Consider the following 23,798-nt stretch of genomic DNA (forward strand, 5'->3'; position numbering starts at 1 on the left):
TAACTCAAAGATGAATTTGTTTTTTTTAAAACTTTTCTTTCTTTTATTGGTTTTAGAGAGAGGGAAAGGGAGGAAGAAAGGGAATCGTCAATGACAGACACATCAATCTGCTGCCTTCTGCATGAGCCCTGACCAGGGACCGAACCCACAACCCAGGCATGTGCCCTGACCAGGAAGTGAACCTGTAACCTTTTGGTTTGCAGGACGATGCTCCAACCGAGCCAAACTGCCCAGGGCTGAATTTGTGTTGTTTTAAGCCACAAATCTGTACTAATCTGTTAACAGCAGCAACAGAAAACCAATACACAAAAGATACCCAACACCAGTTCTTCCCACATCCTGCTGGGTATCTATATACTCAGTATACACAAGGGTATAAAGAAAAACAAGATTACCCTTTAGAGTTAAACTAGTAAAATCCCTAAAAACATACTTTCTGTTGTTAAAACAAAAGTAGCAAATAATTATAAGAAATTCTAGTAACCTAGCAAAAGCTGAAACCTAGAATGACTTAACTGGGTAAACCAGTACCTTAAACTGTGCTGAAAGCACAAGAACTGCACAGCATGTCCAACACATAAACCAGAGATCTGACCAACATGAACATTCTAGTCACGTAAGCATAAGGCATATTATGCCAGATCTTCATGGCCTGAAACCCTTCAACTTAGAAACTTAAAACAACTTTTACAGATTCTAAGCCATATGCCACCCAGTGATAGTGCCAGCATGTATCTGTGTAATTTTATGAAATCTAAGTATTCCCTTGGGTCATAAATTTCATAAATGCCAAGCAATCTCATGATTCTAATCTGCTGCATATAAATCTCAACTTTATTTAGGACGAGTAAGACTCTATGATTGGAGTCTGGCAACCCATGGCACATGGGTAACAGGACTTCTACAGAGCAGAGGGCCAGGCTTTCCCCATGCCAAACAGCTCTTCGCCCTCTAAGGGGGCCGCAGTCTGCAGTGCTCTCTGCTGGTTACCACCAGTCCTCAAAAATGTACATGCTTGTTGGTTATTTCTTTTAAAAGAAAGTTATCAAGGGTCATTCACAACATGAATAGGAGAGAAAAAACAATTTGGCAGAGATGTTATTCATTCTTTGAAAGTATTTCTGAAGCACTGATATCAATACCTGCTCCATATTTTAATAAATGAATACAAGTCTAAACTCAGTTGATCCATTTTATTGGAAGGCTGGTAAAAAGGCTTTCTGAATGCAACCTGAACTTCAAGGATACAGTAAAATAAACACTGCAGGTCTACCGTTACCCAACTTTTATAAAATTTGCTATCCATGCCTATATACACACAGGGAGGTCCTGATGTGCAATAATGTTCACTGAATTTTAATAGATTTTGGGGATGGTAGGGTTTTGAGTAATTTTTCTGCCATCTTTCCGCTAATTCTGATTTCTTTTTTCTTATAGCTGGCCATGTATCATTTAAGTAGGTCATTATTCTGAAAGTTTGTTTAAGGCAAGTCAAGCATTTCTATCCAGTATAAGGAGGTAGTAAATGCAGCCTAAACAAACTCCAATAATTCAGTACAATAGAATTTCAAAATTAGGAAACAATGTTTACTACAGATTCTTTAATCAGATTGTTTTGATACAGTTACTATGTAGATGATTTCCATTTACCAAACTCAAATTTATCAATTTTCCAAAGAAACACTGTTTTGTTTTAGAGGGACTTTATTTAGACAACAAAAACAATTAGATATTCAGAAGCAGTGTACAATGAATGAGAGGTCAAACTAGTTACTTTATCATGTATTCCCCTTTCTTTATAATGAGCAAACAAAAAAATAGGCTTCCTGCTTTAAGGGAAAAGTCAGAAAAATAGGCCAATATATTTTTTCACCATAATAACATAAACAGCTACAAGAATCTAATTGTAGTAAGAGAAATTGAATGTTGGCTTGCACATGTTCATGAAAAAGACAACAGGCCATCATACGACCAGAGCGTAACTCCACCTGCCTTCATCGGATACTCTTGCATTCTCTCTTACAGGTAACACCAGGTTACTTCCAGCACTGGAGCTGGGGAATCCATATTCCCCAGTATTCAGTGCTCCATGTTTGTCTTAAGCAGAGACCAACTCCAGAAGGTCGATGCTTTTCTCTGCTTGCTTGTTTTAGTCCGTAAATTGTATACTACTTTTGGCATGTGCGTAATACTCAGGCCTTCACTTCAGGAGTTGAGCTATAGATCGAATCTGAATTCTCTGAAGCAATTTCTTCTACAATTACAAAACAAAACAAAAAATTCACATTAGTCGACTTTATAAAGGAAAGAAGGAAATGCACATTTCTGTGTAATAAAGGAATAAAAAAGGTCTTGGGGTTTCTTTTTATAGTGTTCTGGTGAGAGAAAGCAAAAGAGAGTAAGTGCACATGCCAGTAATGACTAGACTCAAACCACTGAAAGACCAATGAAGAAAGAATTCATGTGTTTTACCCATTACTCTTTTACACCATAACTTAACCTCCCAGGGGGCCCCCTTCTTGGCTAAATCTCCAATGACTCCATCACATCTTTGAAAGATCTGACTCCTCTTTTATTAGAACCCCAAACAATATGATATAATCAAATTGTAATGGGAAAGAACGCTTAGTATATAATAAGTGCTTAATCAATGTTAAATAACCACCACAACCGTAACAACTGGTTTATTTATTTTAGCATCTGACTCGTAAGTTAGACTCTAAGTTCAGTAAGAATGACCACACATCAGTCGTTCCATACTGCATCCCTGTGCCTACTCTGCAGTAGATATTTAAATGTCTGTCATATAAATGTGTATATACAGATGCATAAATTTTCCATTATTTAAGTATATTCATATTAATAAGTTTCCTCTGTCAATAAGTAAAACATTAACACTTCAATGTGAAGTCCCCTAGGCGTCTACAGAAGTTAACTCATTAGTATTTACCTAGCTCCTCTTCCGTTGTCTCTGGAAAACTGATCTTTGGCTTTGCCAGCTCACCACTATCTTCTTCTATGAAAAGACAAGCAATGATATGTGCATTACAATATTACCAGTAACAGAAGTATTTTATAAGCAAGAAGAGGAAGCCAAGACTATTCCAATCAATGAGATACAAAATATGATAGGAACAACTCCTTTTTTAGTAATTTTAATAGTATGTCTTTCCTTAAAAATTACTTTCAGGTCCATACAACTACATTGGAACCAATAACTACTTTTATTAAAAACATGTCTACCTTGTTAGTAAGGACCAGGAAGTAATGCTATCAGAGATTAAATATATTTACTTATAAATTCCTCATATTGCACTCTAGTAAATTTTGAATTAGGTCCATTCCATTCGTCGAATCACCCAATGTAAAAATACAGAAATAAAATAGATTATACACAAAATTTAAACAAATCAAAGAACACAGTAGCCAATTTATAATCACGGGATTCTCTTTGCGTGAACCATGTTACATAATTTAAAATCCCTGAGAAACAGTGAAATGAAATTAATGATAAAAGTGACATAAAATTATATAAAGTTGAATTTGATAAGTCTGAACAAGAATGCTTACCAGGAAGCACACATTTCCAAAGGCCGTATGTTTTTCCTACTACAGTTTGCCATAGTCTCAAAGTTCCATCTTCAGAACCACTGGCGTAGAGTTCTCCATCAGGACTAAATCTCACACAGTGAATTGGACCAAAGTGCCCTTTGTAGGATTCTAAAAGAGGAGAAGGGCTATTAGACAATTTAATAAACAACAGATTAGGTACTGATACACTGAAGAAAAAACTGTCTATATTACTGGATTATACCTAATTAAAAACAAAAGGATTCTCATTACCAGTACATTTATCAGTAAGATTATGCAATTCTAGCACACATTCTGGTGTCGGATAGTCTCTCTTTCTAAAAACAAAACACAAACCAAAAAGCCCTGACACTTCATATGTCAATAAGGATGAAGGAAGGGAGTATATGAAAACCTTCCTAAATTCCCCAGAAAGTAAATCTCAAGTCTATCAGCTCAAACCCAATTTCCGTATCCTAAACTCACTGCCTATTTACCAGGGAACCACCTCTTCATTATGACTACAGAGAGCCACTAGATGGAGCTCTTTTACACATTTTGTCTCTTAATTTCCTACCAGACTTGAGTCTACTAGTCATTCTGTCACAGAACATTGAAATATAAGGTCAATAATGATCCTTACGTATTTTCACCTGTGACATTTAATGAGAAAGTGTACAGATTAGTAGTGGTCATGGACCTATTTAAGTCATATCCTTATTTACAAACTTTCCCCATTTACTTTCTAATGCCTCATCACATTAGTTTTCAAAGCTCTTTAGTGGACCAATGTTCCGTGTTTCCGAGTCTATTCATTCACCTCAAAGACTCTCAAGCACCATCTTCCCCCCCCATCTCTGTCCTACCAGAGAATATCATGAGAATCTTTATCATGAGTAAAAATTATGCAAGTAGAAAGAATAAGAGGTTTTGGAATGAGATGGCGAAGCCCAAGGTCTGGTATTCACTAAATGTAACCTCAGATATCAGGCAAATAATTTACTTCTCTTTTTCAAAGAGAATGATACTCTGAAAACTGACATTAAATAAATTTTTTTTTAAAAACCTCTTACTTAAAAGTCACTTTATATTTGAGTAATAAAGGGTGAACCATAAGCAATGAAAATAGATTCTTTATGGTCCATTTGCCAAGGTTCCATTAATCCAACCCAAATCCATCAGCCTTCTTAAAGAGACAAAACATAAAACTGTCTTTTACTTCTGGTCCAGATGGCAGCATAGGCAGACATGACTAGCCTTTTTGCACAATCACATCAAAATTACAACTGAAATGTAGAACAACCATCACTCAGAACCGTCGGAAATCAAATCGAATGTCAGTCTGAAAGCTACAGAATTGAAGAAACCACATCTATCCAGACTGGTAGAAGGAGAGCAGGTGCAGAATGGGCTAGTCCCTCACCCATGTACAGTGGGTAAAAATTCAGAAGGGCTGTATCAGGAACGAGGAGTCATAGCCTCACACCAGACACCCCAACCCAGGGTACCAGTGGCAGGAACCAGTGCCAGTGTAAGTCCCCACAACTTCTGGCTGCAAAAACTAGTGGAAATTGAGTCTATGGGAGAAACTGCTAGAGCTCCAAGCAGTTCCTCTTAAAGAACTGACACACAGACTCACCTACTCGGACTTACTCCCTGAGTTCCAGCATCAGAGGAGCAGCTTGAAAGGTACCAGAGGTACAGAGGGAGACAATGAAGTGTCTGGTATCAAGGCCAGCTGAGGCCATGGTCCCCTTTCTAAACCATCGCCCCACAGAGCCAGCAGGCTGGTGCCGTATCTGAGACTCCATCAACCTGGCCAACACTGTTTGACCAGCCTTGGAGAACCCTAGAAACTCTACCTCACCCAGTCTACAGGCTCACCCAAGCTGCTTTTCCATATGAATGGCTGGTCTTGGCTCCTGTTACACAACTTCCTAAATCCTCTGAAACACGCAATAGCTGGCCTCAGTGAGCCTCAGGCTCTGCATTAGAAGCAGCCAGCCTAGATTCACAGCTTGGCTTCACCTGGGAATCTCCCAGCCCAGCACAAGTAACAGCCATTTCAGACTACTTTATAGCTCAGGCAGGGTGCCCTGGGTAAAACACAGGTGCAAGGTGACCTTGGTCTGCACCACCCTGGAAACCCCAGGGCCAACTCACCCAGTGTACAGCTATAGATCATGTGGGAACACCACCACCCTGCTTCTGCACAGCTGGTCCTCCACAGTGAGCAGAGGTTGGTGGCCAGTGGTCACAGCCAATCCTTGCAGCTGACTGGCCTGTGTAAATCCTTCCCATTGATCTGCCAAGAGCAACCAAGGCTCACCTACAAGAGGAGGGTGTACTCAGCCTACACAAAAGGCGCACCTCAAATACCCAGCTTGGTTGATAGGGAAGACTGTGCTACTGAACCCCACAGGACACCTACTACATTAGTGGCCACACTACCAAGACATGGAGTCAAAGCAGCTCTACCTTATACACAGAAATAAACACACGGACGCTGCCAAACCAGGAGACAAAGAAACATGGCCCAAATGAAAGAACAAACCAAAACTCCAGAAAAAGAACTAAATGAAATGGAGATAAGCAATCTATCAGATGCAGAGTTCAAAACACTGCTTACAAGGATGCTCAAGGAACTTAGTGGGGACCTCAGCAGCATTAAAAAAATCCAGTCAGAAACAGAGGATACAGTAATTGAAATAAATAACAATTTGCAGGCAAACAGTAGAGTGCATAAAGCTGAAAATTAAATCAGTGATTTGGAACATATAGAAGCAAAAAAAGACCAATCAGAACAAGAAAAAAGAATCCCCCAAAAATGAGAATAGTATAAGCGGCCTCTGGAACAACTTCAAGAGGTCCAACATTTGCATCATAGGGGTGCCAGGAGGAGAAAGAGCAAGAAATTGGAAATCTATTTGAAAAAATAATGAAAGAAAACATCTCTAATCTGGTGAAGGAAATAGACATGCAAGTCCAGGAACTGCAGAGTCCCAAATAAGATGGATGCAAAGAGGCCCACTCCAAGACCCATCACAATTAAAATGCCAAAGGTTAAAGATAAAGAGAGAATCTTAAAATCAGTGAGAGAAAAGCAGTTAGTCACCTACAGGGGAGTTCCCATAAGACTATCAACTGATTTCTCTAAAGAAACTTTGCAAGAAAAAAGGGATCAGCAAGAAATATTCAGAGTCATGAAAAGTAGGGACCTACAACCAAGATTGCTCCACCCAGCAAAGCTATCATTTAGAATCAAAGGGCAAATAAAGAGCTTCCAAGACCAAAACAAAACAAAACAAAACAAAAACAAAACCTAAAGGAGTTCATCATCACCAAGCCCTTATTACATGAAATGTTAAAGGGATTTATTTTAAAAAAGATGATCAAAACTATGAACAATGAAATGGCAAATACAAATCTGTCAACAATTGAATCTAAAAAACAAACTAAGCAAACAAGAACAGAGACAGAATTATGGATATGGAGAGCATTCTGCTGATTGCCAAGCAGGAGGAGTGTGTGGGGGAACTTGTGAGAGGTGAGCAGATTAAGTAGTTAGAGAATAGTCACAGGGATGTAAAGTACAGGAAATGGAGTAGCCAGAGATCTTACATACATGACCCATGGACATGAACAAGGGTGGGGGGATTAGCTGAGGTAGTGGTGGTGGTGGTGAGGGTACTGGGTGGAAAGGTGGCATGGGGGAAAATCAGGACAACTGTAATAGCATAATCAATAAAATATAAAAATAAATAAAATAGTTTAAAAACTGATCTTTTGTTCTGTCTGTATCATTCTAACAAGCTTAGTTCATTGGGTAGCCAAGCAGGATAGCTAGAAACAAAGCGGCAGCTTACAGACAAAAACAAAAACCAAAAACCAAACAAACATAAAAGCTAAATACATTAGTTCACAAAGCAAAAGCTCTTTGGAGAGAAAGAACTTTGGGAACTAAAGTAGATATTGAGAGCCATACTATGAAATACCTAGTCCCTCAAATAAATGTAAAGTTACAATGATCATTTACTGCAAATCAATCTTACAGCCTTTCCCTTTCCTTTATTGAGGACTATTATCATGAAAATGGATGCAAAAGTCAAGACTCTTAAAGAGAATAAAAATAAAATAAAAACAAACCAAAAACTCAACCTCCCTCCAGTTCAGATCCCCAAGGTATCCCTATAATAGTCTACAGCTATTTCCATATCCCAATTCACTAGAGAATCTTGGGATTCCTATGTTGGCAAAGAGAGGGGGAGTTAGGTAGAAGGGGGGCTACATACCTGCACTATACTTCAGAACAAATCTCTTTGTACCTGTTTAATATGACTTTGACATAACCTTGCCTGCCCCCCAATAAATACACTGTACTATTGTAGAGAATGTCAGAATACAAATGAACTTTAGTTAAAAGGAAAAGGTAAATTCAGCATACTTTAAGTTCTGTAAACATTTCTACCCAAATGGATAAAAATCCTTTACTTTTCCATCACTTGGAAGCTGTAAGCTTGTAGTTAGCTGAAAAATTTGCTGGAGTGTTTATCAAATGTTAAAACCTAACATTTATAACATTTATAACAGTTATAACTTAACATTTATCAAATGTTAAAACCTAACATTTGATAAAGGGAACTATATCATTTTAAGGGAGGAAAAAGAGGACAACTCACCTAATTCTTCTCCACTATTATAATCATATTTATAAAGTTTAAAATCTTCACCACCTGCAACAAGAAATTCTTTCTCAGGATGAAGAGATGCAGAATTGATGGTTGCAGGAGCTTCAAAGGATTTAATTGGGTCCAAGCTGGAAAAAATTCATATACATACTCATAAATTTTTAATCTCACATAAATAATACAAGGAAATAATTAGTTACATTTAACTGGTCCTAAATTCTGAAACCCAAGGAACAAGTAAATATTCATCTAGTCAAATGCAGCAAAATTAAAAAACAAAAACAAACACCCGCCCCCCACAATAATATGCACCAAAGTTCAAAAGGATTCGATGCCCAGGTGGTATTCATTCCAGAATACAAAGTCATTTCAATAGAGGGATTCCACATTTTGTGCAGTGGATGCCTTCCTGGAAATGTTTGTATTGGCTAATTAAAGCAGTATTAATATATTGGGATTTTTTTGTTTTGAAAAAAATTTAATTCTGTATTGTTACCTTTCCATGACAAACATACTTTATCTTTGTGAACAAAAAACATTTTTACAGAGTAATGATATTAAAGAATTATTTACACAATATTCTCAATTGTTGAGAATTTATAAAGCTTCTGTCTCAGGATAAACCTTCAACCCCATAAAATATAAATTGCTAAAACTGGCTCACTTTTTACTATCAGGCAATAAAAGAAAAACTAAATTTGAGACTAGAGCTATCTAAAAATTCATCTTTAACAACAGCTTCACCTGAAGATCAGTGAGTTTGGACACTGACTTTCGGCCAACCCTAAAAATCATGAAGTCCTCCAATACAAAACATTAGTGCATTCCAGCTCCCAAATGCCACCACCATCCTATTCCTATCATCACACACTACAAAGCATGAAAAGTAAAATTAGCCATGACTCATGTGGAATCACTGAATAGAACTTTCCAGCTCAAATGTTAGAATATTCAACAGACCAGCAAACCCCTGCCACCAAAATACGACTTAAGGCAACAGTCTACAGCAGGACTGTGCATGGCCGGAGCCAGGAGTGAGCAATTAACAGAGCTGTGCAATTTAATGGCTCTGAGCAACAGTATTCCATTTTTACCAATTCGCTGGGTGTGTATGGACTCCTTTACATTCTTAATTGCTGTCACTTAAACTCTGAAAGTTGGCCCTTTAGACAAAAGTTTCAGAGTACTAATCAGAGTAAAACATAGAATAATCTTCACGGTAATTAATTAAGCAACATGCATACTAAGAATTTTAAACATACTCCTACCCTCTGAACTCCACTGGAGTTCTTTTAAAAGGAAACACAGGTGCACCCTAACACTCACTGCAATGTTATAAAAGGGAAATAGACACACAATCTAGTGCAACCTAGAATGCAGTGTACCTAGTAAAAATGTTTTCCTAGAATTTTGAATGGCTAAGGATATTTTAAAATAAAAAATATACTTGTTAGGGTTCCAGGAACCAAAGTGGGCGTGGGAGACGCACAAATAAACATACTTGTATAGCAAAGAAAATAAAGCTACTATTAATATTCTGGAATCTATGGTTGTAGCACTATGGGTAAACTTTTTAAAATTGTATTTTCCAAATTTTCAACAAGAATATTTACTACATTTATAGTCTCAAAACTTATGTCTGTTAAAAAAAAAATTAGGTCTATATATACTTGGAATAGGGGGAAAAATGATTTCTCCAAAACTTTAAAGTGAAAACAGGAGAATCAAGATCATAGCGGTTTTATGTAGTAATGAACATTAATTACAGCACCAGTCCAGTGATTCTTTAAAGAAAAGTAAAATTTAGAAGTTAAATTTTATCCATCAATGTCCTAAATATCTGAAAATTAATTTGATTCATTTCTCTGATAAAAGTATACCAAATTCTTTATAAACACATTATTAATGGTGTGGAAACATTTCTCTCCATATTACATAGCAGTAATTTTCAACTGGTGTGCCAGAATTTTTCAAGTGTGCAATACCAGATCATTAAATCAGGGAAACTGACCTCTTTTCCCTTAGATTATCAAATAAAAAATGACAACAGCCAACACAACAATAGACCTTCAATATGAATAAATCAAAATTATACCCATTTTTTCTCAGATCAGCAAAAAATATATTTTTGGTATGCCGCAGATTCTCAATTAGTTTGTGTGCCACAGTTATATAGTACAGGCCAAAATTTGCCTTTTAAAGAGTTTAATACCTTTTCATATATGCCTTCTAATTTTTAACTATTCTAGGTTGTCCTTTCTTACCAAAAAAGTGAAGGTATTTCTTGAACATACCTTACTGCACTATGAAAAGCAATAGATCGTCCATACGTTATTACCAAAATCTCTCCCTCAGGAATATATTCCATACTGCTAACAGACATATTAAAATTTAGAGACTTCACTTCTGTCATTGTAGCATGATCCCAAAGGCTGCAAAAAAGAAGAAAATAAAGTGGTATTTACTCATTTAAAAAAGCTTGACTCCTAATTACATCTGCAGATTAACCAATAATCACAACTGTAAAACAATCTCCATTCCAACTTATAAATTACAGATGATACACAGAAGTTCTGGGTTCCTATACAAGGTCTAATCATTGTTAGCTTGTTGGTCAAGTCAACCTTAATATTTAAACACACTTCCCAAACAATTCAGCAAAACTAAGACACTTATGCCCTAATCTAATTAACTTCAGTGGTGTTCTAAATAATGGCTCTTACATTTTTAAAAAAGATTTTTTATTTATTTATTTTTAGAGAAGGGAAGGGATAGAGAAAGAGAGGGAGAAAAACCACAGAGTATGCTTTTGCCTTTCATACACCCCCTACTGCTGACCTGGCCTGCAACCCACTCATGTGCCCTGACTGGGAACTGAACCAGCGACCCTTTGGTTCACAGAATGGCACTCAATCCACTGAGCCACACCAGCAAGGGCTGGTTCTTACATTTTTGTGACTCTGATGATGGCTATGTATCTGACTATGTATCTTTCCATAGAAAAATACATCATTTTTTTCTATACAAAATTGTGTATAGAATTTCAGGGGTTTCATGGTCTCCCTATAGTCAGCCTGTCCCTGACCCAGGTAAAGAACACCTGCCTATAAGGTGTTCATGGTTTTAACTGTCTTGTAAATTCTACTCTGTTTGTAATAGCAAATGGATACCTCCAGAAGAATGTGACCTATGTGCTGAAGTTTTAATGTTCAGAGACAATGCTTCCTATATAATAGTTCTAAGAAAGTATTTAAAATATAAGCTCTAAGGTCAAATACTTTTCAAACCTTAAATAGTAAAGAAAAATTCCTTACCGGACAGTTTTATCATCGGCTGAAAGAATCTGTTTATCCTCACTGCACCACAGAGCCTTTTTAATACCAGAAGTATGGCCGCTGATTTCCTTAGGTTCTTAAAATATTAAAATATATTTGTTAATATTTGATCTCCAAAACTGAACAAAACTGGAAGAATTTAATATGTAAAAAGAAAAAATACTTTTTAAATTAGACCACAACTTTATAAAACTTAGCACAGTTCAAACTTGCTGTTTACATAGAATACATTAAATTTTTCTATATTGGAATAAAAAATTTTCTGTACAACAAAGAACCCAAGAACTATGATTTTAGATGTAGCAAAAATAAATGCACCACTCCCTCCAGGCTAGTTTTCTGCTTTCAAAAGCATTATTGTATCACAATAAAAGAATAACTAATGTGGCATAATTTAATAAGAATATGGACCAAGAAACAAGACAGCCAGAGTTAATGCTATACTATCACCAGTACTGGGACCCTCATCCAAGCCACTTTTAGTAGTAACAGAAAAAAAGGGCAAGGGGGTGGGGGGTGGGCAGGGGGAGGTGTACAGGCTACAAGGAGAAAAGAGTATTGAAAAGCAATGCAGTATTCTCAAGAGTACAGGGTGGGTCAAAAGTAGGTTTATAGTTGGAAGTACATGAAAGTGTATTCTTGTAATATTATTTATTAACTATTAGTATTTTCTATACTTTTGCCCCACCCTGAATTTCTACATGGAGAGCAAAGCGTCAAAAAAGAAAAAGAAAAAAGGAACCTTTCTCTGATAGAAGCCTTCCCTTCAAAAGATTAAAAAAAAAAAAAAAAACACTCATTGTTATCTCTGGGAAAAGCAGATGCTGGAGGCAATGCTATTCAACACTATTGACTTTGGGCAAGTTACTTAACCTTTTGAAGACTACAATTCTTCAATAAAATGGCAATTCCTATACCTCATAGTTTGAGTTTAAACATCAAATGAGAATATACATCTAAACTTTCTAACCTCGTCTCTGACATGCCAGTAGAATGGAAGAAACGCTTTCAAAAGGCAGCTTTGAGAAAGCTAATAGATATAAAAATGCGCCCTCCCCAATAAACCTAGAATTACCTTGCTGAGTCAGATAGGTACACTTTGCTATCTTTTTTGGCATACAGTTATCAAAGAGAATAAAGATAAAAACTTTTCATAATCTAGAATCATCTTGTTTTCTCACCTTAGAAATGTTTTTAAAAAAGGTATCTTGATTAAATAATTACTTAATTATCAAAGTAGCTTTGCCTTTCTTAAAAACTTCCAAAGTTGATTTATGAAAAAGTAATATATGTTTATGATACAAAATTTAAGATACCAACTAATACATAACAAATACAACAAAATTCTGTTTATCATATATTGGTAGCTTTTAAATATATATTATGTGGCTAGGGAGGCATTAAAATACTACAAAACAGAGGTGACTCTCTGGGGTAAGAAAGAAAAGGGGTCTTACACTTCTGTAAGAGGACAGAATTCAGAAAGGAAATGAAAAGATTTCACTGCCAAAATTCTTTAATGTGTATATCATAAACCTTATTAACAAAATCTAAAAACAAATGACAAATTAGAATACAATAAAGAAAACTTTAAAATCAGTAAGAAAGAGATGAATATCACAATGATAAATGGACAAAGGGTGTAAACAGGTAGTAAGTTCACAAACCAAGAAATGCTGTTAATCAATGGAACTGATCATTGGAATTCAGTAGTATTTTAATCTCAAATTATTTTAAAAGTTCACAGTTCAAAAGAATTATTTTTCTTCTATTAAATTGGAAAAGATAAAATTAGTTATCAGTGTTTGCTAGAACAGGTTAGCTATTGATATATTTTATACTTTGCTAGAGAGAACTTTGGTAATATCTATCAACGGCTTTCAAGTGTAGCTCCTTTTATTTCAGCAATTCTATTTCTCTGTAGTTACCCTGCAGAAACAATTGTGGAAATAAAAGCAATTATAAGGATAATACTGCTTACATTTAAAATTTGTAAATAGCCCAAATAGGCTATAAGAGATTGGTTAATTTACCTATTTATAGGGAGACATAAAAAAATTATTAACTGCAGATTTAAAAAATACTTCTGATTAGCTAATACATTCACATGGTTCAAACATCTAAATATATGTACACAGAGAATCCTTACCCTTCTCACCTACTACAGATAACTATTCTTTCTTAACAGAAGGTAGTAACACTGTTATTTACCCTTAAAAACTTAATATAAACTTAGTAACATAAAAAAATTATCAGTGTACATTTTTAAACTATAAGGTTATATAAGTATATTATAATAAGTCAATATTCAGAAATATATCTGCATGGAAAAATGGAAAGTATATGAACCAAAAATTAAAGATGTACACAGCGATTAATACTGAATAATAGATTACATTTTAATTTTTTGCCCCACGTGAACATGAATTAATTAGGATAAGTCATTTAAATTAAAAGAAAGTAAAACCATAAACACATAAATTATGCTCACCTGCTTCTGGTTTGTTCAAGTCATATATGCGTAACAGTTTATCCTGTCCCCCAGTTAACAAGAAATTACTATCCTGAAAACACAAGTAAAATGTTACTAGAGTAACCACTGTAATGATTGTATCTCTTTGAAACTTCTTGAACATCAAATAAAATCCAAACAAAGCTCACATGTCACAAGAGATACAACACATGCCAATTACTTCTGAGAAGATGCTAGAGCATTTATCTTTGTCATTAATGCCAAAGCCCTTTACACTTCCTAGTCCAAATATTTTCTACCACCTACCAAATAAATTGGTTCTATCTGCTCTGATCCTGCCCCCCTGCCCCTTCCTGAGTAGTAGTTCTTCAATCATCTCAAATTTATCCTTTCCCTTCTGAAAGTAGTTGGGAAACATTAACTGGGCATTTAAAATGTTTGTTGCTATTGATGGGGGACTGATACAAGAGTTCCAGGGTATTTTAAAAGCCTCATATATTATTAACCAAGCAAAAGTAAATATGTATAGCTTAATTTACAGTCAAATTAAATATAAGCCAATATACATCCCAAATTTACCCCCCAAACCAAATATACAAACAATTTAACGCCTTTAAAAAATTCCATTTTCTGATACCTGCGTGAAATCTACAGACTTGACAATGTGTTTATGAGCCAGGGTCATCAATTCATCTCCTGAGACAGCATCCCACACTTTGCTAGAAATGGAAAATAAAATTAAGATAAATGTAATGGTAGTTTTGATAATTACCAAATAATTTAAATATGTGAAATGTTCCATAAATGCACTATAAATCTCCATATTTTTAATACCCTTCCACCGTGAAGAGTTCATTTGATAAAATATTTAAATAAGTCTAAAGGAAAAGAAATTTCTCTGTAAGAGCCATGTAACCAATCTAATTTTGACAGTAGAAAAGATCTATAAATGTAAGTAAATGCAATCCATGAACTAACACATCCTTACTTTCATTTTAGTCTACGGCCATATTTTAGCAAGAATGCAAAGTGTTTTAACCAATTTTTAGTTTCACCTTTCCAATTGTTTTCTCTACTTTCATGTATATGCAAAAGAAAATAAGAAATCCTTAAAAGAATTTACAGAATAAAAGGCCCTGATACAAGTTGTGTAAAATTTTGTATCAGCACAATAGAAAATATTCTCCCCACCTCTTCTTCAAAGTTGACTCTCAAATTCTCAAATGTTATAGTCCAAGTAACTTCCTCCCAATGTATTAGCCTTTGATCATATAATGCTAATACTGATTTTTAATCTCAACTGCATGTTTCCCTGACCCACCCCAACCAAAAATATATGTGGTTGTGTCTATAAACATACATTTTGCCTGTATGTTAGGGAATAATGGTTAAATAATACTTTACAAAATACTGTAAGGGGTTCCCGCCAAATGCAAATGCTTAAAATTTGCATACAAGAACTATTATGAGTAAACAGCTATGCTCCATAAAGGTTTCCATTTTATAATTGACATTTCCAATAAAAAATGAAATAAAATAAAATTTAAAAAAATAAAAAAAGAAAAGCAAGATGTTTTCTTCATTTATTCAATAAACATACAATAAATACATCAAGTATATATCCTACGTCATTCTAGACTTAGTGCTAGGGCACAAAAGGGAAAAAAGAAATGATCCAAACAAAGTTTCTGCCTTAGTAGAGCTTTAGCTGAGGAGAAAGACATCCATTAAATAACACATTAAATAAACATCATTAAAATACAAACCTATGTAGTTCTAAACACAGAAAAAAGACACACAACTAATTATATCAGAAAGTCCAGAAAATCTAAACAATGAAAGCCAACAGTCTTAAAGAGCAAGCAGACATACACCAGGAACAACAACAACAACAAAACAGGGTACCGTAGACAAGCATTAATGGCATGTACAACAGTAAAAACACATGAATGACCATCTAAGAGTAAGAAATACTAACGATATAAATCTTACCTATTACATATTTTGGTCATGAGTGGCTTAATACATATATTCTGAGAGAAATAAAGTCAACTCTGAGTAGTATTGATACTAAATTCTCAGGAATTCATTTCTCTTTGCAAAGGTAACCTGCTCCAATCTCTCCCATTTCCAATTCAATTCTGGCCCAAGCCTACTTTCCTAACCTCACTTTATATTACTTCTCTGAATCTGGCCATGCCAGATTACAAACCATTCCTCAAACAAGTTGTGGGTTTTCTTCCTAAGTCTTCACAGAAACTGTCCCAGCTATCCAAAGTTCTATTCCTCCTCAGGGCTCATTTCAAATGCTATCTTTTTATGAAACCTTTCCTTTATCTGACCTCCAGGAACCATCCCTATCTTTTCTTCCAAAGAACACAGCTAGATCAGTAGATTATGTGTTTAATTTTGCTATGCTTTTATTTTTATCACATGTTTACTCTTCATCACAAGGAAATCAGTGGTAAGATTTCACAAAGATTAGGACTCCGGACTGTTGAAATGAAAGGAGGTGTCAAAAGAGAGAAAAACAGCAAATACACCTGAAACTTCTAGTTATTCACATGATGCCAAGTCTCAAAGACACTTTGGGCAATATCCTTTGAAATACTTTCAAGTATATTCAACGATCTCCAAAATCTCCTTAAAATCTTAAGATTCTGCTTAAACCATGTCCATTCACTCATAAAGAGGAAGGTACTGGCATGAGCAAAGCAGTATAACCCAGGAGGGCAAAGTAGTTTTTTTCCTCCTATTTAGAAACACTACTAAAGCTGAGGATCACACTCTGACAAAGCATGTTCTTTCTTATCACTTGTACCAACTTTGGCGTATTTCCATTACTTAGAGTAAGAGTCCTCAAAAGGGTGTAGAGTCCTCAAAATAAACTGGAAGAACCTGTTTCCTGATGTATTTTTCAACCTCCAGGCAACAAACTTGTGTTAACTAGCTGGCTGCAGAATGCAAATGCAGACCATGAAGCATCTTCACTAACGCCCTTTCATCAGCTGATGCAGCACTTATTTCATACACAGCTCATGAAGTACTCATCATCTTCCTAAACTAGACACCTCTTATAGTCCCATCTCTTGCACACAATAATCAGTGCTATCTATTCAATACTTTTCCTATTCTGAGAACGGACTTAGCACAAGTCTCAAAAGAGGGGCGGGCTATTTAACTCCCTGAACAAAACAATTTTAGGGGGAACAAAAGAGCCTATCTTAACATGTTGACCAAGTTATCAAAAAAGAGGTAATACCACCTTTGACTTACTGAGAACCTTATTCAGAGAAAAAGCAGATCTTTCTATTGACATTTACAAGGAAAAAAGTGATCATACACTGGTTTCCTACAGTATATATAGATTGCTGGGCCCAGCCCCACCTCCACCTACACACTCTCTGGAACAGAGCACAGGAATCTTCTCTACGTCTGGCACTCTGTCCTGGTGACTTCGATGGGAGGAAAGTGGAGGCGCTAAGAGGGTCATGGCAAGTAATGTTAACACTAGCTTTAAAAATTAAAAAATATATATAAAGAGGACAGTGTTTCAGGGACAGTGTACTCATGCCCAACCACCTCAAGATAACATTCTCAACTGACCCACAGATCAGCTCTGCTGATACAAGCATAAAATTCACCTCTGAATCAGCATGACATTAATGAATTTTCTGAGAAACGTAAGAATGAGGGGCAAAAAAGTTGTTCCTAAGACTGATTCATACCAGCTAAGATTAATCAGGTAAGCTGAGGGAGCTACTCTCGAGCTGGACTCGGTTCTGTAACAGCAAGGCCCAGGCCCGCCACTGAAAAAGGGGAGCACAGGCAACGAGTGCACACACTTCTACACTCACAGGCAGACACAGAACAAATGAGGGGAGAGCCTCAGCTACCGTTTACGGAGCACCTACTGCATAAGAAACACTCTGCTAGAGTCCAGGGATGTAAGTGGAGGAAGACCTCTGCGATTCTCCCCATAACAGCATTAGCCCTACAACCATTTTACAGATACAAAAAACAAAGTTTACGAAGCATCCCATGATCGAATGCAAAGTGTGGCCAGCACGTGAACTCAATCATGCGTAATGTGAAGGCTTACACCTTTCCCACGGGATCATGGCACCTAAAAGCCTTAACTGAGGGGGGAAAATAGCATTCCTTCTTGATATTTATATCTACTCAAACTTCTTTGCATGAAACCAAGAGGTTTCATGGTTTCAGCCATATAAGTTACAAAATAACATATATTTTGGTCTAGTTACAGGGTGGTAGCTATTATTGTTACATATGAAACACACTGCTATTAGATTTCAGGCAATATTCTAAATAGTAGGGACACAAATTCATTTAATACTCACAATCAACATTTAAGGTAAGCACTATTACTATTCTCATTTTTACCGACAAACCTAGAAAAAAAGAGAGGTTAATTAAATTCCCAAGGTCATGGAGCTCTTAAATGACGGAGCCAGAACTTAAGGACAGAACACAAGTCTAAACCAGCATCCATGCTTTTAATACCATTTGTTAATATAGACACAGACTTGAAATGTCAAGAAAGAACAGAAACGACACAAAATACCTATCCACAGACTTCTCTCCAAATGTATGATTTTGATTATTAATGGTCTGCAACTGACCTAGCCAAAGATAACTGTTCCTCTAGCAGCAAGGTAAAATCCTGAATACTCTTTTCAAGAGTCTGTTAAGTATTTAAAGTGCTGTTTTCCAAGTTTTCTCTCTGCATTTCAGAGTAATTATCACATGAATAGTAACTTCTATTTAATGCCCTTTATTTCTTTTCCTGAGGACTGGCATTACAATTTGGCCAAATGAACAAACTGAGAATCTTCACAGGTTTTAGAGACAGGCATCCTTCCTAACAAGCTTTTGCACAGGTCCCTTAAAGAGGAGAGCAAGTTCTGGCCAGTAGGTGAGTTGGTTAGTGCGTCGTCCCCACATGCCAACGTTGTAGGTTGCATCCCTGGTCAGGGCACATGTAAGAATCAAACAAGGAATGCATAAGCAAGTGGAACAACAAATGGATGTTTCTCTCTCTCCCTTCCTCTCTCTCAAGAAATCAACTAAAAACATTTAAAAATATAAAAATATCAGAGCAAAACCATCAAGCAGGAGGTGGTGAAGCATTTTGCTCATGTAATTAACACTGTTAGGGCCAGATAACACAGATTTAAAGTTAACAAAAATGGATCTTTCCAGAACTGCAATTCAAAAAGCTTGTCTTTTAGTGCTAATGTTGAGTGTCTAAATCTTGTTTTATTTGTATCAATAACTTAATTATATTTCATTTAAAATACCATTTTACTAAACATTAACTTAGCACCACCAGACCAAGACCTAGTTTCAGTAATGACATTTTTAAAATCCACTTACCAAGTATTTAAAATCCAGGGTTACTAACCCTAATTGTCTACCTGTTACAGTATCAATGACACTCATTCCCAATGCCAATGTTCCAGAAGCAAAACCAAAGGGATCTATAACTCATTCATCCTTCATTCTTCTACTTTAGAAAATTTCCTCAAGTTATTTATTCAACAAACACAAAGTATTAAATAAGACAGGATACAAAAAATGTAAGACATGGCCCTTGACCTCAAAAAGCAACAACCAGTTAAATGCTGTGAAAGTGCCAGAAGTTCTAACACAGGAAATGGTGTGAGCACAAAAGAGGAAATAGACACTTTCATCTTCCAGCATTCCCTAAGTTTTCCTTGTCTGAGCATCCCTTTTATTTTCTATTTAGACCTCCATAATTAACAATCAAAGGAGTCTGTCACACGATAAGCACGCATGCTGACATCTAAAGCAAAATCTGACCTTAAGTTGTTGACATTAAAGGATATACATATAAAAACAAGCAGTTCCTTATTTTACCAATATTGCATACAATCACAACAGGGCACAGCATGAAGCCTTACTGTGGTTATGAATAAAGACAACACTCACTTAAGATGCAGAAAAAAGTTCATACTCAAAATGATAACTTTTCTTGTTATCTCTCAGCACCTCAAATTTAACCCTATGTAAGCAGTGTATCTCCCTCTTCTTCTTTAAAATTTTAATTTATTTTTAAATTTTATATATTGGGTTGGCCAAAAAGTCTGTTTAGTTTTTTCATAAAATAAAAGACAAGTTTTTCATTTTCACCAATAAGTTTATTGATTTGGATCTTTTCAGTATGTTGGCTATCTCCCACATGGTGTAACACTGATTGGTCTCAATTAATGTCTTTTTTTTTTTTTAAGTTAATCTTTTCAGCTAATGTCTTGACTTGATTATTGTGGACTTCAACTGCTCCACCTGACCATAGAGCATCCGTGGAGCATTGCCCAGAGAGAAGTCTCCAGCACAATACTTCATAAACCACTTTTGACACTTTGAAACTGTCACAGCACTTTCTCCATCCGCTGCAGACATTCTTTTTGTGTGTGTGTTTCACTTATGTTTTTACCTTTCTTGATATCATAAAGCAAATAAGCCAAAAATGTTGAGTATTTTCTTCCATCTTCTATATTAAAATGGCCACACAAAAATTCACCATTTTTGATAATTTTTTTTAAAAAATGCACACTGAAATGACAGCTGTCACAATACAAAACTGTTTCAAATAAAGTTAAAGACAATTAAGTGCCTACTAGAGCCATGTTACAGAAAAAAACAAACTTTTTGGCCAAACCAATACATACAGTAAAGTTCACTCTGCAGAACACAAGTCTCTGAGTTTTAACAAATGCATATTCACATATTCACCACCACAATCAATGTGCCTTTATTCTTCATAATAAACTTGGTATGTTAATTTGCTTAAAACAAAGGAGTAACACATTTACACTTGCTCTTCAGTGTGAAATTGTCTTAGGGGAAAAAAAACACACAGTACTTTTATTCTCCAGACTCTGAAGTCTAATAAAGTCTATGAATATGTACAACAGCTCTTCAAATTGCCTTCATTAGCTTAAACATTTAAGGGTCTGCTAAGTGACAGTTAGGAACCAGAGATAACAAAATTATATAAAACATGACACATGCCCTAAAGGGGAAAGTGAATTATTTCAACTCACTCCAATAACATATACAAAAGCCAAAAATCAAAATAGGTAAGGTGTATTCTGGCCACAGGTAATATAATTAGACTGTAGGGCATATGGTGTGCAGTGCCAGATGATGCTAACGAACTAGGATGAGGCCAAATTTTAAAGTTCCAGCAACTGAAGTTTAACCTTTAGCCCAGTACTTCTGAGGCAGCACATTAGTATCACCTAGAACAACGTCTGGGAGGAAAAAAAAACCTGATACTTGCATTCCAGACCTAATCAGAATTTCTTGGACACATGCATCTGAGTATTTTCAATGCTCCTCAGGTTATTCAACTGTACACGCAAGGTCAAGAACCACTGACACAGCAGAGAAAAGACAGGAAGATTACTAGATAGAGAAGTGACATGATGAAATCTGCTCTTAGGAAGACAACTGGCAGCACTGTGGGAGATGACTAGACGGAAGGAGGCTAGTGGTAGGGATCTGAACTGAGGCAGCAGCAGAGGCATAACAAACACTGTAGTGAAGGCATTCTGCTGGTAGAATCAGTAAGATGAAGAAATCTGGATGTTAGGGGAAAATAAAGAACTTTAGAAACTTAGAAAATGAAGAGTAACTCAGTTTGTGAGTTTTCAGTATGTCTAAAGCCAGTTAATGAAAACTGAGAGTGGGATTCAGCTGAAATATCTGGGGTCACCAGCACTCTAGAAAGTCACAGGGGTGTATTTATCACTGAGGAAGCATGTGTGGAGCAGCATTTCTAAACAAGACCACCAACACTCACTATCGGGAGTGCTTGTTAATAATGTGGATTCCTGGGTCCCAATCCTGACATGCAGAGTAAGTCACTTCAGTCTAAAAATTTTGAGAACCACTGAAGAGAAAGAAGCAGACAGGATGGACCACGGGGGGAATTTTAGTGAGATAAACATCATGTGGTCTGTGTGGTGCTGAATCAGAATTTAATGAATAACTGAGAATGAAGTTGAATTATTTCAGAATACAACCCACAAAGACCTCCAAACCTGGCCATTTTGGCTATACTTACGCTGTGAAATCTGCAGCGGCTGTAGCTGCTTTGGTGGCATCCTTATTCAACGTTGCACCCCAAACAGCACCCTTATGACCCAAAAAAGTTCCAATCCAGTCTCCTGTATCCCCCTGGCGTAGCATAGGTTTACCATCTAAAAAACATTTAAAAAGATATGTGACTTAGCAGTTTAGATTATTTGATATCTGAGATTCAAACACAAAATGGTCAGGTTCAATAACAAGTGGAAAACTGCATCTGCTATCTAACTATTTTCATGCACTGAGGTCACTAAGGGATATCCAGAAATAAATTAACTACGGGGTGGGGCAAAAGTAGGTTACAAGAGGTTTGTATGGTAAATACAATTAATGTTTCACATACTTTTTTTTACAAAAGTAAACCTACTTTTGCCACATCCTGTATATGTAAGTGAATTAAATAAATTAACTTAATTAACTGAAGAACTGAGCTCTCTGGGCATCTATGTAATTCGGTGGGAAGAATACTGATCTGCATCAAAATCTAGAACTGAGTCTCATTTTGGACAAACTTGATAACCTAAATCTCAGTGCCTGTTTGAAATACGGGGCTAATACCACAAAGGAATATCCAATGAGGTAGTTGGGGTGACAAGTCTTTGTAAATTAAGGTAAGGAATTACTACTTAGTCTGGCCTAGTTTTTCCAATTCCCAAACCTTTGAAAGACATTGACAGTTTGCTGGGCCGGGAGTCTTGACAAGTGAGCAGTCCCGCTTCTCCAGAAATAGCAATAAAAGTAAAATGAGAAGCCTTAGCTGGAGACAATCTTTAGCCTTGTTAGAGGCGTCACAAAAGCTTCTCTTCGCTCCAGCGGCGGAATCCCAGACACTGCTCCTCTGACCCCCATCTCCAAGGCTGGGGTCCTCACAACCCCTTGGGCACCGGGGAGTGCTGGCTCCCCTCCCTCTCCGCCCAGTCCTAGCCCTCTGGCCACCCGGATCAGCGGCCCTGCTTACCTTTGCACGCGCTGATTAGGAAATAGCCATAAGGCGTGATGCCACTGAAGGCCAAATCAACCACAGGCCGCGTGTGGCCGGAGCAGGTGAGCGGAGTCTGCCTCATGGCCATGGCGGCGACGAACCCAGGGAGCGGGATGGAAAGCTGGGGTCGTCTCGTTCTTTTTCTTTTCAACCGCAGTGCCTCCGGCTCAAGGCCCCCGCCCTGACACTGGCGATGGCCCGGGAAACGGGAAAAGGAGGCCAATCCCCAGATACCGAGGTCAGGAAAGGGTTAGGGATGGGTCCGGGAGTCTGCGGCCCGCGACCAACAGCCGCGGAAGGAGGGAGAGGGAGGGAGGAAGGAGGAAAGTAGGGGAAAGGGAGAAGCAGAGCACCAGCGGCCAGGACCCCCACCGTCCACACCGCCACCGGCAGGAAGTGACGATGACACTGACGTGAAGGGTCCGCCGGAAATGGCGATTCGGTGGGAAGGCGGGCTCGCTCCGTAGAAAAGAGCGTGTGGGACAGTAGCGCGCAGGCGCGAGTTCGGCATCCTTAGGGCACGTGACGCTGTCCTGGCGCCGTCTTGGTTGGCGCCGGGGGGCGCTCTAGGCTCTTTAGAGAAGTCCCTCTTTGCTGAGCTCTGATCATCCCCA

General features: G+C 37.0%; 1 protein-coding gene across 2 annotated transcripts; it reads right to left on the reverse strand.

Moving 5' to 3' along the window:
- Nucleotides 1-1,686: 1,686 nt before the first annotated feature.
- Nucleotides 1,687-23,597, reverse strand: LOC123813059 (serine/threonine kinase receptor associated protein). 2 transcript variants are annotated; one of them, XM_045830098.1, is made up of 10 exons: nt 23,161-23,597; nt 22,180-22,315; nt 14,704-14,785; nt 14,085-14,157; nt 11,573-11,669; nt 10,553-10,690; nt 8,250-8,386; nt 3,571-3,720; nt 2,951-3,013; nt 1,687-2,254 (listed from the first exon to the last, which is right to left on the reverse strand). In XM_045830098.1, the coding sequence occupies exons 1-10, from the start codon at nt 23,270-23,272 to the stop codon at nt 2,193-2,195; spliced, it is 1,050 nt and encodes a 349-aa protein (XP_045686054.1). In that variant the 5' UTR covers nt 23,273-23,597; the 3' UTR covers nt 1,687-2,192. The 2 variants fall into 2 exon arrangements, with proteins under 2 accessions (XP_045686054.1, XP_045686053.1); XM_045830097.1 differs by having other exon boundaries at nt 2,951-3,016; nt 23,161-23,596.
- Between the last annotated feature and the right edge of the window lie 201 nt (nt 23,598-23,798).

The sequence above is a fragment of the Phyllostomus hastatus genome, unplaced genomic scaffold, assembly GCF_019186645.2.
Source record: "Phyllostomus hastatus isolate PE091 unplaced genomic scaffold, TTU_PhHast_1.1 phas_scaffold_93, whole genome shotgun sequence".
Taxonomy (NCBI): domain Eukaryota; kingdom Metazoa; phylum Chordata; class Mammalia; order Chiroptera; family Phyllostomidae; genus Phyllostomus; species Phyllostomus hastatus.

Coding starts and splice junctions, on each gene's coding strand:
- LOC123813059 (XM_045830097.1), bottom strand. CDS start 23,272: ATGGCCATGAGGCAGACTCCGCTCACCTGCTCCGGCCACACGCGGCCT. Junction 8,387..10,552: donor GCTTTTCATAGTGCAGTAAG/GTATGTTCAAGA, acceptor AATTTTTTCCAG/CTTGGACCCAATTAAATCCT. Junction 3,721..8,249: donor TAATAGTGGAGAAGAATTAG/GTGAGTTGTCCT, acceptor CTCCTCTTTTAG/AATCCTACAAAGGGCACTTT.